We start from the raw sequence: 12,773 nt of genomic DNA on the forward strand, positions 1-12,773 counted from the left end.
TCCAAGGCCAAAACCATTGCTGATCACAAAGAGCACAAAGGCTCGTCTCACATTTGACTGAAAACATTCTGTGGACTGACAAAAGTTGAATTTTTTGGAAGGTGTGTGGCCCGTTACATCTGGTGTGAAAATAACACAGCATTTGATAAAAAAGAACACGCTGGTGGCAGTGTGATGGTCTGGGGCCGGCTTCCCTGCTTCAGGACCTGGACCATTTGCTGTAATTGATGGATGAATTCTGGTCTCCACCAGAAAATCCTGATGGAAAATGTCTGACTATCAGTTTGTGACCTCAAGCTCAAGCACACTTGGGTTATGCAGCAGGACAATGACCCAAAACCCACCAGCAAGTCCACCTCTGAATGGATTTAAAAAACAAAGGGATGGTTTTGGAGTGGGTTAGTCAAAGTCTGGACTTAGATCTGATTGAGATGCTGTGGTGTGACCTAAAATGCTCCAAACCCTCGAATGTGGCTGAATTAATACAATTCTGCAAAGATGAGTGGACCAAAATTCCTCCACAACGATGTGAAGCACTCATTGCCAGTTAGCCAAGAGTAGAACAACCAGTTATAAGGTTTAAGGGTCAATGACTTTTTTCACATAGGGTGAGGTAGGTTTGGATGGCTTTTTTTCCAGAATAAGTAAAATCATCATGTGAAAACTGCATTTTGTATTTGCTCTGATTATCTTTGTCTACTATAAAATTTGTTTGATGATCTGAATTATTAAGTGTGACAACTATGCTTCAAGTTTTCTCCATTTGTGGGTAATGGATCTCATGGTTCACTAAAGTCCTGAAGCCATAGAAATAAAAAATATAGGGGTTGAAAATGATTCTTGATTCTTGAGTTTTGTTCCAAAAGATTACAAAAAGAGAACTGGTTTGTTTGTTTACATTGCAAAGTATATACACTACAAAATTTTATAGGTATTATATAATGGTAACATTGTTCCTACACATAAAGCATACCCTCACATGTCTTTAGTCTGCTTGTATCTCTGCCCTTTTTATTTCTTGAACATTCATGTTATCAGTCTTGCTTTTATAATCTGCACTGCATTCAAATCTACGCTGTATTCTCTTTGTATTTTTTTTCTGTTTTCCATTTTTTGTAACTTTAGCCATTAAGCCTCTCATGGACTCATGTTTCACTTTCCCACAGACACTCTGAGCTGTGTTTCTAGAGCGTATGCATGGTTAAATGTCAGCACCGGTGTCTCTGTATGTCCATGCTAAATAGATAAATACACAAACTGAAGTCATGATAGATAAAGAAGCCAGTATATAACTGTCCTTCCTCCATGAGACCATAGGCAGCCGTGGTGTATAGCTGACAGTAAAGCGCTGATAATGCCACTGATCTATTAATAGCTCGATTTCAGGCTGAATGTGTCATCACTGATAAAACCCAGGCAGAAAGCCCATGTCGGGTGTCTTTGTCTGTGTTTTCTATAGTCCATTTTTCTGCTTTGCACACAAAAACATGAATACTTTCACAAACTGAGCCAAATTTAACTGAAATCTGAATTTTTGTTGATGCTCACAGTCCATCCAGAGGAGGCTGGAGGAGATCGAGGTGACCTTCAAAGAGCTGGAGGGTAAAGGAGTGGAGCTGGAGAGGGCCCTTCGAGGGGAAGCTGGTAAGACCCTAATGTTGACTGCAGACCCAAAGTTGGTAGAGCAGCCTGGGTTCTGATCCTGATTGGTTTGACTTCCTGTCCTGATGCGAATAACTGAACAGTTATGACATAGCATGTCCTTGTGGCATCTTTATTCCTGAGCAGTCTCGTAGAATGCAGATCATGATAAATGCTTTCCAGGAACTATCCTTGATAAACGATAAACATTTCATATGTTTTTATAGTGTCCATATAATGTGGTCTAGTTTTGAGCAACCCTTTTGGCTTTTATACTGTACCTCCAAGGAAGGTATATTATGAAAAAAAATCATTTTGAACAGGTACTTCCTGTATATAAGGGCCTCTTTTTTAGCCTCAGGTCCATGACGCCAATGAAGGCCAATTGTTGAACCACGTTTGCCATGAGTTTTACCCTGCTACCCTCGTCTTTAAAGTCTCTTTGGTCCTGAAACCTAAAGAGTTTTTGCTCTTTTGGATATTTTGATGCATGCCATTTCCCTCTCTTGTCATAATTCTTGTCCATCTATGTTTGTCCAATCAAATAAAAGCTTATAAAAAAACCTAAAAATACCAACATATTAATATGAATCTGCAATAACAGAATTTTTACCAACTTGGAGAAGCAAAAACATATTCAGAGTACAATAATGACAAACTCTCATCTTTCATGTATGTGGAGACTGCTGTGAATCAGACATTTTTAGCAGTTTAAACAGCTCTGTCTTTTTTGGAGAGTTGTCAAGTCAAATTTTTTCAAGCACATTTAAAAACAGCCGCTGACCGAAGTGCTGCACAGTGCATTAAAACAAACAATACAGAGGAACCACAGCAATAATGAGGAAATGCTGAACAAACTACAGAACAATGCAGGAAACAGGCCATCTAATCAGGACTGGAGGGCTCCAATGCCAACATATAATGCTATGATTTTAGACAGTCGTGGGCTCAGCCAACATACAGTTGTATATATACAATATATTTAGTTTCATTTTCTCTGTCTGCCGTTATTTGATGAGGAGGTGGTGCATAGTTAAGTTTTTCAGCTTTTAGCTCAAAACAGATTCAAAAGAGACATTAAAATGTCTCTATGAATGCAGTGACATTGAATCAATAACAGTAAAGTTTAAAGTGTCTCTCTGAGTGGTTTAAAAGAAGATAAAATCCACATTTCAGATTTTTTTTCCAAGATCTTGTTGGAAAAAAAACTTGATAGGGGTGAAATATTTTGATATTCACCATGATTTTGTTCCCCAGTGCTATCTGAGAATGTGGTTTAATACAGAGAGAGCACAAATTTAGATCTTTATTTTCACTATACTGATGTTTATTTGCTTAAAAAAACATTAGTTGTTATCAGGGCAGCACCGAGTCAGAGCATGTAGGAGTAGGATCCCCCATCCATCAGCATTACATGAGCTGACATTCAAACAACAGATAGTTTATGGATGAAGTAAAGCCCAGTGTTGAATCTGAAAGACAACAATCCATTTTGCTGTAGCAATGTTTTTTTTTCTGTCTTGCCAGGCCCCAAAGTCATCATTTGACCCCCACTAAGGGGGTGCCGTGTCAATTATTTCAATTTTTTCCTCTTTTCTTGGAAAAAGTTGACTTGTTACGAAAAACATTTTCATTTCAGCTGATGTGTTTTTTGATTTCACATGTTTCAATGAATAACCAGAAATTGTTAATCTGTGCCTGTTCCTTTCAGTTGTTTGTTATAAAATTGTACAAATATTTACAGAACAAACAGAGTAGGAGGTTGGGAATGGAATAATCATTCATTATTCATAATTGTGGTTAAAAAAATTTCAACTAATTGTGATTTTTTTTATTTTTGCCATAATTGCCCAGCCCCACCAGGAACTGATTGCTGCATAGGCAGGATATCCCCAGGTTCTTGAAATCCATTAAGAGCTGAAAATCAATTTAGCAAAAACATGGCTTTAAAAAGTATTAAAAAGTCTTAAATCCAAGATTGTAAGAGCTTAAATTTTGCAGCTTTTAGATTTCTACATCCATAAAGACATTGTAGGCTATTTTTTGAATGGTATTTAGTTTATGTTTTTTCATAAGTAACTGTTGCTTATGTGACAGGTTAGAAATTGAAGATGCAACAGGGTCTTAAAATGTTTGAAAAGGGACTTGAAAGGTATTGATCAGAGTTGATAGGTTTTCTCTATATACCCTGTTAGAGGCACGCTATCAAAATAGCAACGTTTTGTGCCATTTGTGGCTCTGCCAGCCGTTTAAATAGCAGTTCAATCAGGAGAGAGTTTGACAATAATTTATTCAACAAATTGAATGAAAGAGAATTGTGCAAAGTCCTTGGCGATTAGACTCTACCATGACAATATCATTTATTTTAAGGGGCAGTGAGGCAAACAGCAGGAATAGGATACCCCCCTATGGAGTCCAGGCACTGGTGATGGTGTTGAGAGATGCAGGATCAGATGAGGAGTAGACTTCTGAGAAGCTGCCAAGGAACCCAGGAATGTAGGATAAAGATGAGCAGGAGACCTGTAAGGATCTGGACTAGACTCTGAATAACTGAATGGAGGTGGCTGGGGTGGAGGAGGGTTGCAGCGTCTGCACAGAAGAGAGAATGACAGATTTAAAATCTGACAGGTGCATGATGATTGGTCAAATGGGGTTGAGGCAGAATCTGATTAGCTGAGTACTTCGGAGAGTGAACACCCATAATCAGCTAATCGTCAGAGCTGGAAGAGAGAAAGAATGAAAAAGGGAGAGATGTGAATGAGTGGTGACTGAAGAATGAGCAGAAACAGTCTTCCTGCTTGAATTTTTGCTGAGCTCCGTTAAAACTGATCTCAAACTACTTGTTGGTCCAGATATCAGTGATACATTCTGGCAAAAAGTTTTAAATCTTACAGTAAAACAGCAGCAGACATGGATTAGAAGTATGCGTCTGAAATCTGAAAGAGAAGAATCCATTTCTACTCTGGCAAAACAAACCCCGATCCTTCTTGTGTTCCCACTGTCCCTCCAGCTTCACTCATTGCAGTGGAAATTCTGTCTTTTAAAGGATCCAGATAATTCAGCTCAGCCCAGTAATAAGAGCCAATCCCAAACAACTCTTCATTTGGCACCATATCTTCGTTTTAAACATATATTTAATGGGCAAAAATGGAGGAAAAGAAACAGGCTGTCAGACAGGTGCAAGTTCCTGTTGTTCAGTAAAGAGGTTGCTCCTTGTTGAATGATGCATTTTTACTTTGTTGCTTACTCCACAAGGTTTATTTCCTTATTATCATATCTCTGTTACCATTAAAAGTATAGATTAGACAAAAATAGGGAGAAAAGCTGTTAAATGGGCACAGATAGCCTCCCTTCATTTGGCTAGACATGCAGTAGGTCTGCAGGACTGAGTCATTTGTGATATAGATTGCCTCCCAGCAGGCAAATCAGTTAACCTGAGGAAAATGATCATGCACAATGTATGATCCCTGCCCACCATCTGAAATAAGCACATCATCAGGATCCTAAGACTGCACACAACCTACTCTGGTAATCAAACATAATGTAGAGAAAACATAAATGAGCTGCTGTTGGTTTTAAAATCTAGTACAAGACTAAACAAGTTCTAAAAGGCTTCAGTAAGGTAAACAAACACCAGGTATATAATTATGAGGAGATGCATGTTGCCTGAGGGCTCCAATTTCTCTCCAGACTTGTTCACATGCCTGTTCTGTCACTGACTGATCATAAATCTTGTTCCACAGCTCTATTACTGGAATTCCCATATAAACTCATCTTCCTCTTTTTATATAAAGCTTACCAAGTAAACACACCATCACTCACACTCAGTTTTTTTCCACTGCAGGCAGTGGCGGCTCTTCTGAGATGATCGAGCATTGGATCCAGCTCGTCCACGAGAAGAACGCACTGGTTTCTGAGGAGTCTGACCTCATGGTGGCGTAAGTGTGCACACATTTCTTTCCTCACTCCAGCATTCAGAAAGTGAGACACAGTTTAAAGCCTGTGCAGCCATGGAGGGAGGACAACACATCTTTTGTTCAGAGTGGGAGTGACAAAGTGTCCAGAAGGTCCAGGACTGCAGACTTAAACACAGAAACAGTGAGGTTTCTGTTCAGTCTCGCCATTTTAGCAGCCAGTTGTTTGTAAAGTCTGACTCTTTCTGATATTTGCCCTGATGATGACCTGCAGCTACAGCAGGATGTGATGTTGACATGAATCAGCTGTTGTTTGTGTTTCTCAGGTCTCGACAGCTGGAGCTGGAAGACAAGCAAAGCATGCTGGAGCTGGAGCTCAGAAAGTACATGGAGCTGACGGGTGGGTAAACTGCAGTCAACAAACAGAGACGTCTCTGTTGTTGAAGCTTTTTAGAGAGTTTATGTTTGAGCAGGTAGGAAAAAAAACAACACCAGCTACTGTTTCCTCTTATCATGCCATGCTCCTGTTCAGCTAATCCTCCATAAAATCAGTTTATTCTGTGTCTCAGCTACAAGATAAGAGTTTGGTAATGGAGATAAAATTGGAACATCCAAGTTCACAGTTTGTTATTGCTTCCCAGCTTTAGATATGCTTTTTCTTGAGGAGTTTTTGATGGTGGGATGTTCATAGCCTCCATGCTGCAAGGATTACATCTTCCAGTATGTTTGTGGTGCTTCTGTGATAGTCAGGGATCTCTTAAAAGACTATTTTGAACTTGTAACTACCTTTAAAGGAACCCGCATGATCAGACAAATCAACTTATTGAACAGATATTTGTTTCTCCCATATTTATATTGAACTAAAAAAACTATAGATATCTGAATTTTGAGTAAGTTTGAGTTTATAAACTCACCAGGAGGCTGCCATGTTTTGGTCTACACTGGTAGTGGGACGTCTCTTGGCCGGAGCACTCCTCGCCGTTCCTATGCAGTAACCACCATTTCAGACTGGCAGCCAGTGTTCGGGCTGCATCTCAGAGATGCTGCATGTCTCACATGGAGAATTTTGAGATTTGAGGGCTCATCTATTATTTCTGCGCACCACGTGCAATTATCGGTCAAAATAGACAGGAAAATTCTAAACACAGATCCATATTTACTTTGTTGTTGCAAATATGTACGTCCACCCTGATGAAGGTCACGAGCTAAAATGCTTCTGTTGATAGAGTTCTTCCCCTAACTTCTACTATTTATGAAGCTTTCTGTGTCCACACAGTACAAAATGTTGTAGGTAAAGATAAAACACAGTACAAAAACACTTCCGGTTTGTGCTTTTCAAAGTAAAAGTCTACTTTAGCATTTCTTTGAAGAAACTCCCTTTGATTGTACATATTGCTTTTATTTTGAAAAGCTAAAGGGAACAGTTCCACAGTACAGTGAATCCAGTCACTTGTAGGAGGTTTATTGAGGTTAAACTTAGGAAGAATGACAGAGCTTTGACAGCAGGGAGACAAAGCCAACACGCAGAAAAACCAGTGCCTGGTATGCTGTTATAGCTGTTATGGGGCGTGACGTAGCAAAACATGCTGCTAGTCTGAAACTGCCAGGTTACTAATGGTGTAATGGTGAGGCAGCCTTCTGGTGAATTTATAAGCTCAAATGTACTCAAAATGCAGATATTTAGTGAGTTTTTTAGTCCAACATACATATGAGAGATACAAATATCTATCCAAGTAGGTGAAATTGTTGGGTCCCTGTCAATATTTCTGAAGGCACTGAAAGAGTCACCAGTTAATCCAGCGCGAGTTAAATTGCCAAATCAGTCAAACCAGTCAAACCAGTCAAACCAGTTAAACCAGTGAAACCAGTCCCGTACATAAAACAAAATAAATCCAATATTTGACACGAGCTAAATCATCTTGCTGTGTTCTGTTATTTCTTTGGCTTTTTGCAGTAAATATGCACATGTAATACAACATTTTATCATCATTGTAAACATGATTTACATTTTTAAAGTTAGGTTTAGAGTTTTTATTTGTGGTAGTTGACCTCTACCAGGGGTTGAAAGTAACTTAATACATTTAGTCAAATTGGGGACAGTGCAATATTTGATTAACCTGAAAAGCGTCAAAATAACCAGTTTGATATAATCTTTTTTCTTTTTTATGATTTAGACATTATTCAAACATTCAAGTTTCTTTTACTTTTATTTTATCAACTATAATCCTACTTTTCTTGCTCATGTATTTGTTTTTCTTAATAAAGAATAGAACAATATGAGAAATGATCATCCCCTTTAATATAGCAATTGATATCAAGTTAGAGAATGATTTAGCTGTTGCATTGTACTTAGGTCATACCTTATAATAAATTACCTGGTTGGAGGTCCGTATTTTCTTGTTGTTATTGCACATTAAGGACCGGTCATATTTCACCGCGAAAGCCCCTTGGGTATCAAAAGTGGCTACTCAGTACTTGGATTGAGTACATTTTTAATGACTTACTTTTTACTTGAGTATATTTATAGACGAGTACTTTTACTTCTACTTAAGTAATTTTTACCCTGAGTAACTGTACTTTTACTTGAGTACAATAGTCTGGTACTTTTTCCACCTCTGACCTCTACTGCGCATCCTAGGATGCTGCAGATCAAACTTTGGAAGCATCGATCAAGGACAATAAAAGTGAACTCTCATTGTGTATTAATCTGTTGAGCAGGTGGTGCACAACAAGTTTTTTGCAAAAACAGCTGCAGGAAATGACACTGATTGGTTGATATGAGTGCAGAAACATTGAAATCAAAGTTTCTGCCTGAAAGTGTAAAATGTCAAACTTACTGTAAAGCTAGTATGATTCAAACAGTCCTTAAAAGTCATCTATAAGTATATATTATGTTAAGAAAAGGTCTTTTAAGCTTCTACATACATCTTTCCAGTATGTGAAATGTTGTTTTTTTCCTTGTTATTCAATACCTCAGTGTGCTTTTTTTTTTTTTATTTCTGTGTAACTTGTATTTTTTAGCAGAATCATTAATGCACGCCAAAATGGCTGTTATAATTCTCTGAGGGTTCATGATTGCACACATACCCTCCAACGCTCACTTTGTTTTATTTGTTGTATTTTTTATTATGATGAGACTGCTTGAGGCTGATTATAATTCATCACATGTGTTTGTTCTGCAGACAAAACGTCGGAGCAGCAGGCGGAGGAGGAGCGTGTCCTGCAGCAGATGATCGAGGTGGTGGACATGAGGGACTCGCTGGTGGCGTTCCTGGAGGAGAAGAGGCTGAAGGAGATCAGCGAGGAGCAGGAGGCTTTCTCCATCAGGGAGGCTAAACGTCACTCCAAGGCAGAAGCTCAGGTTCACTGGGCGTAGGGCTCTTCACACAAACACAAACTGTTCACATTCAAACTCCACGGTAGATTCCCTTCACGTCTACTGTCTGTGCGACTCGCTGCTTTCAGACTCTGAACCTGAAACTCTGGAAAGCCAAAGATGAAGCGTGGCGGAGGGTGACCCACCACAAGCTGTCTCTTTTCATCCAACCAGGATGAAGAACTGAGGCTTATTGTCACCCACAGGCAGAAGGATTTTCAGCTGCAATCCACCCCCTAGAGGGAGACATAAGCCTGGAGATGTGCAGCTTTAAGCTGAGGCTGCAGACACTGTGGGGTCACTGCAGCAGACCGCATATGAAACAGGACCCCCCGTGTCTCCTGAACTATTTCACGACCTTCATACAGCAGATCTTCATCACAGCTTGGAAACTTCTGATTTTTGTGCAAAGGCTGACTGAGCGACATTAAAATCACGTCATGCAGAAATTAGCCTAGGAGCTTGGAGACCGATGGATGCTGTTTTTGAGGAAATACATGTTTTACACGTTTCATCAAGAAAAAGTGCTACTGTACACAATGACATACTAATAAACATATCATATTCTATGTTTAGTATTTGTATACTGAATAAATAATAGCATTATAAAAGATGTAGTTAAAATATTAGAATTAATGAATCCTGTTATTAGTCTTGATTTTATTATCCAATTATTTGATGGATTTTCCGATTTTTGTAGCACTTTCTGCTTCTTCCCTGCAAACATGAAGAGTGAAGGTTCACCCCTCCATGATCAGACTTTGGGGTTTTCACTCTCAGCCTTCAACTGCTGCTCTTTAATCTTTGGTGTATCATGTTATCATGGTGGGACTGGGAGTGGTTTTCATCTATTTCTATTCATCATTTGCAGGTGTTCCTCTTCATGTGCAGACAGAACAGCTGAAATGAAGACAAAGAGCGGTTTGTTGTCTGTTAAAAGGAGCCTTATATCGTCTTTTATTGTTCTGATGCCATTTTGTGCCACCTGGGCGGCACTTCACAGTATATCAAATAAAGATCACGCACTTTGATGTTCTTAGTTTTCATGTTTTTAATTGTGCACTTTGAAGCTTCAGCCAATGGTAGCTCATTCCTCCTGGATGTTTTCATATAGGCACAGTGGCCTTGGCCATTCACTGCACTGGAGTTACATAAAAAAGCTTTAACTGTTTGCAATCTAGCATCTAACCTCTAGGGTGCACACTTGTCCCTCTAGACTGTAAGAAATCTTACCAGATTCTGAAGACAGGCATCAGATTCTTATTTTGATTTAAGCAAACATAGTACATATTTATCTAAAAACAACAACAAGAATGATAAGACGTGCTGGACAAGAGGGCTTGTATGTTTAAGGACCTCCCAGGGGAAAAAATGATTGAAAAGTACTGTTTCTTTCCAGGGCTGCTCACAGAATTGGTTTGGCACCTTAAAACCCCAGAGAACAGGCCCTCCCTGGTTATGATGCACTGATGATATCAGTGCATGTGTTGAATCAGTAGCATTGGTGTTAGCGTCCTGGCTAACAGTTACCTTATTTGTGACCTAAAAAGTGTGTCAAACTGTGTTCTTGTGTTAGATTTTTTAACCCCTTTTCAACACAATTTTGCCAGTTTTTGCTCTTTTTCCACCTTTAACCATTTTTGCTGTTTGCTGCCTTTTTATAGCACTTATGCCTCTTGTAGGCTTTTTTGCCCATTTTTTTTATGGTTTCCACATTTTAAACCCATTTTTTCTTTTTTCACCAGTTTTTAACACTCGAAGTACAGTTTTGCCAATTTTCCTACTTCTTTGTGCCACTTTTATCCCATTTGTTATGATTTTGCCCACTTTTGATACTGTTTTGCCACTATTATCCCATTTTGCCACCTCTTTTTGCCACTTTTATCCCATTTTTGACAGTTTTTGCCCATTTTTCAACACTGTTTTTCCACTTCTATCCCTTTTTGTCACTTTACCCCACCGTGACACTGTTATGCCACTTCCATCCCATTTTGCCCCTTCTTTTTTGCCATTTTTATCCTATTTTGCTTCTCTTTGCCTATTTTTGACACTGTTTTGCTACATTTATCCCATTGTCTTCTTCCTTATGCCACTTTTATCAAATTTTTGCCACTTTTTGCCCATTTTTGACACTGTTCTACTCCTTTTGTCCCATTTTTGCCACTTTTATCCCTTTTTTGCTGTTTTTTTCACCTGTTGTTTTCTACTTAAAGTGCATTTTTGGCCAATTTTTGCTGTTTCTACCTCTTTATGGCACTCTACCACTGTTTTGCCAATTGAAATTCATTTTTTGCCACTTTTGACCCATTGTTGCTCCTTTTCCCCCATTTTTGCTGTTTTTCTTCTACATTTGCCACTTCTTTTTGACACTTTATCCCTTATTTGCCACTTTAAACCGATTTTTGACAGTTTTGCCACTTTAAACACATTTTTGCTGTTTTTTTGCCTGTTTTACAACTTGAAGTACATTTTTTGCCCATTTTTGCCACTTCTTTTTGCCACTTTTATCCAATTTTTGCTGTTTTCTATGACACTCTACCACTGTTTTGCCAATCTTAATTCGTTTTTTGCCACTTTTGACCCATTGTTGCTGCTTTTCCTCATTTTTGCTACTTTTCTTCTATGTTTACCACTACGTTCTGCCACTTTAAACCCATTTTGACAGTTTCCCCCTTTGGCTGTTTTTGCAACTTGAAGTACTTTTTTTCATTTTTGCCTCTTCTTTTTGCCACTTTTATCCCATTTTTGCTACTTTTCATCTCTTTATGCCACTCTACCACTGTTTTGCCAATTTAAATGAATTTTTTCCACTTTTGCCTCTTTGTTGCTGTTTTTTTCCCATTTTGCTACTTTTCTTTTACGTTTGGCACTTTTTTCACCACCATTTTTGCCAGTTTTTGTCCATTTTTGACACTGCTTTTTGCCACTTCTGCCACATAGAAGCGTAATTCATCACTCCACAGAACATGTCTCCACATGTCAGTGTGTACATCACTCCATCAGATGCTTGGCATTGGACTTGGTGATTTGAGGCTTGCACACAGCTGCTCAGCCATGGAAACCCATTAATGAAGTTCCTTCTGTACAGTTTTAGTGCATACATTAATGCCAGTAAAAGTTCAGAACCCTTCAGCCATGGAATCAGTGAACGTTGGCGACTTTTATGCACCACTCACCCTAGTAATTGTGACCCCTCTGTGATTTTTCCTCCTGTCTGAGTTGCTGTTATTCCTAAACGCTTCCACTTTATATTAATATCACTTACAGTTGACTGTGGAATATCTGGCAGGGATGAAACTTCACAACCCGTCTTAAAGCAAAGGTGGCTCTATCACAGTAGCATGCTTGAGGTCACTGAGATCCTCAGAACAACCCAGTTTGTATCAAAATGTTTGAGACTGCATAGCTAGGTGCTTGATTTTCAGCACCTGTGGCAACAGGTCTGATTGAAACACCTGAATTGAATAATTAACAGGTAAATGTCAAAACAAGTCTCAGAATTTCTGTAGTTGTTCTCGACATTCTCCCCTCTGAAAAATAACCTTGTTGATTTAAAAGGAAATAAGGGAAGAGGAAAAAGCTAAATGTTTGACAGCATAAGATAAAGATGACTTTGGGCTGTTCACTGAGCTGTCTGCGAGTTTTTAAAGTGAAATTAGACCTTAAAAAGCAGCGGTGGATTTATTTTACATTACTGTGGCTGCAGGGAGACACTGCAGTGGATCGACCAAAATGTTCTTAAAGGGAGATAGAATTTGCACCAAAAAACAATTAATGCACATCATTGAGTCTGATGTGTTGTGAGTGATGCATTAATGATGACAGCACTAAAAGTTACTGGA

At 38.8% G+C, this 12,773-nt stretch overlaps 1 protein-coding gene across 2 annotated transcripts in view; it reads left to right on the forward strand.

The window, feature by feature from the left end:
- The window catches only part of mical1 (microtubule associated monooxygenase, calponin and LIM domain containing 1), a 56,387-nt gene extending 46,887 nt beyond the window's left edge, over positions 1–9,500 (forward strand). For both annotated transcript variants that reach the window (XM_041799779.1, XM_041799780.1), the window contains 4 exons: positions 1,551–1,644; positions 5,486–5,579; positions 5,882–5,955; positions 8,738–9,500. In XM_041799779.1, the coding sequence (XP_041655713.1) occupies positions 1,551–1,644; positions 5,486–5,579; positions 5,882–5,955; positions 8,738–8,931 (456 nt within the window). In that variant the 3' untranslated portion in view covers positions 8,932–9,500. The remainder of the gene's footprint in view (positions 1–1,550; positions 1,645–5,485; positions 5,580–5,881; positions 5,956–8,737) is intronic.
- Positions 9,501–12,773: the final 3,273 nt, after the last annotated feature.

This window comes from Cheilinus undulatus, linkage group 11, assembly GCF_018320785.1.
Source record: "Cheilinus undulatus linkage group 11, ASM1832078v1, whole genome shotgun sequence".
In the NCBI taxonomy this organism is placed as follows: Eukaryota; Metazoa; Chordata; class Actinopteri; order Labriformes; family Labridae; genus Cheilinus; species Cheilinus undulatus.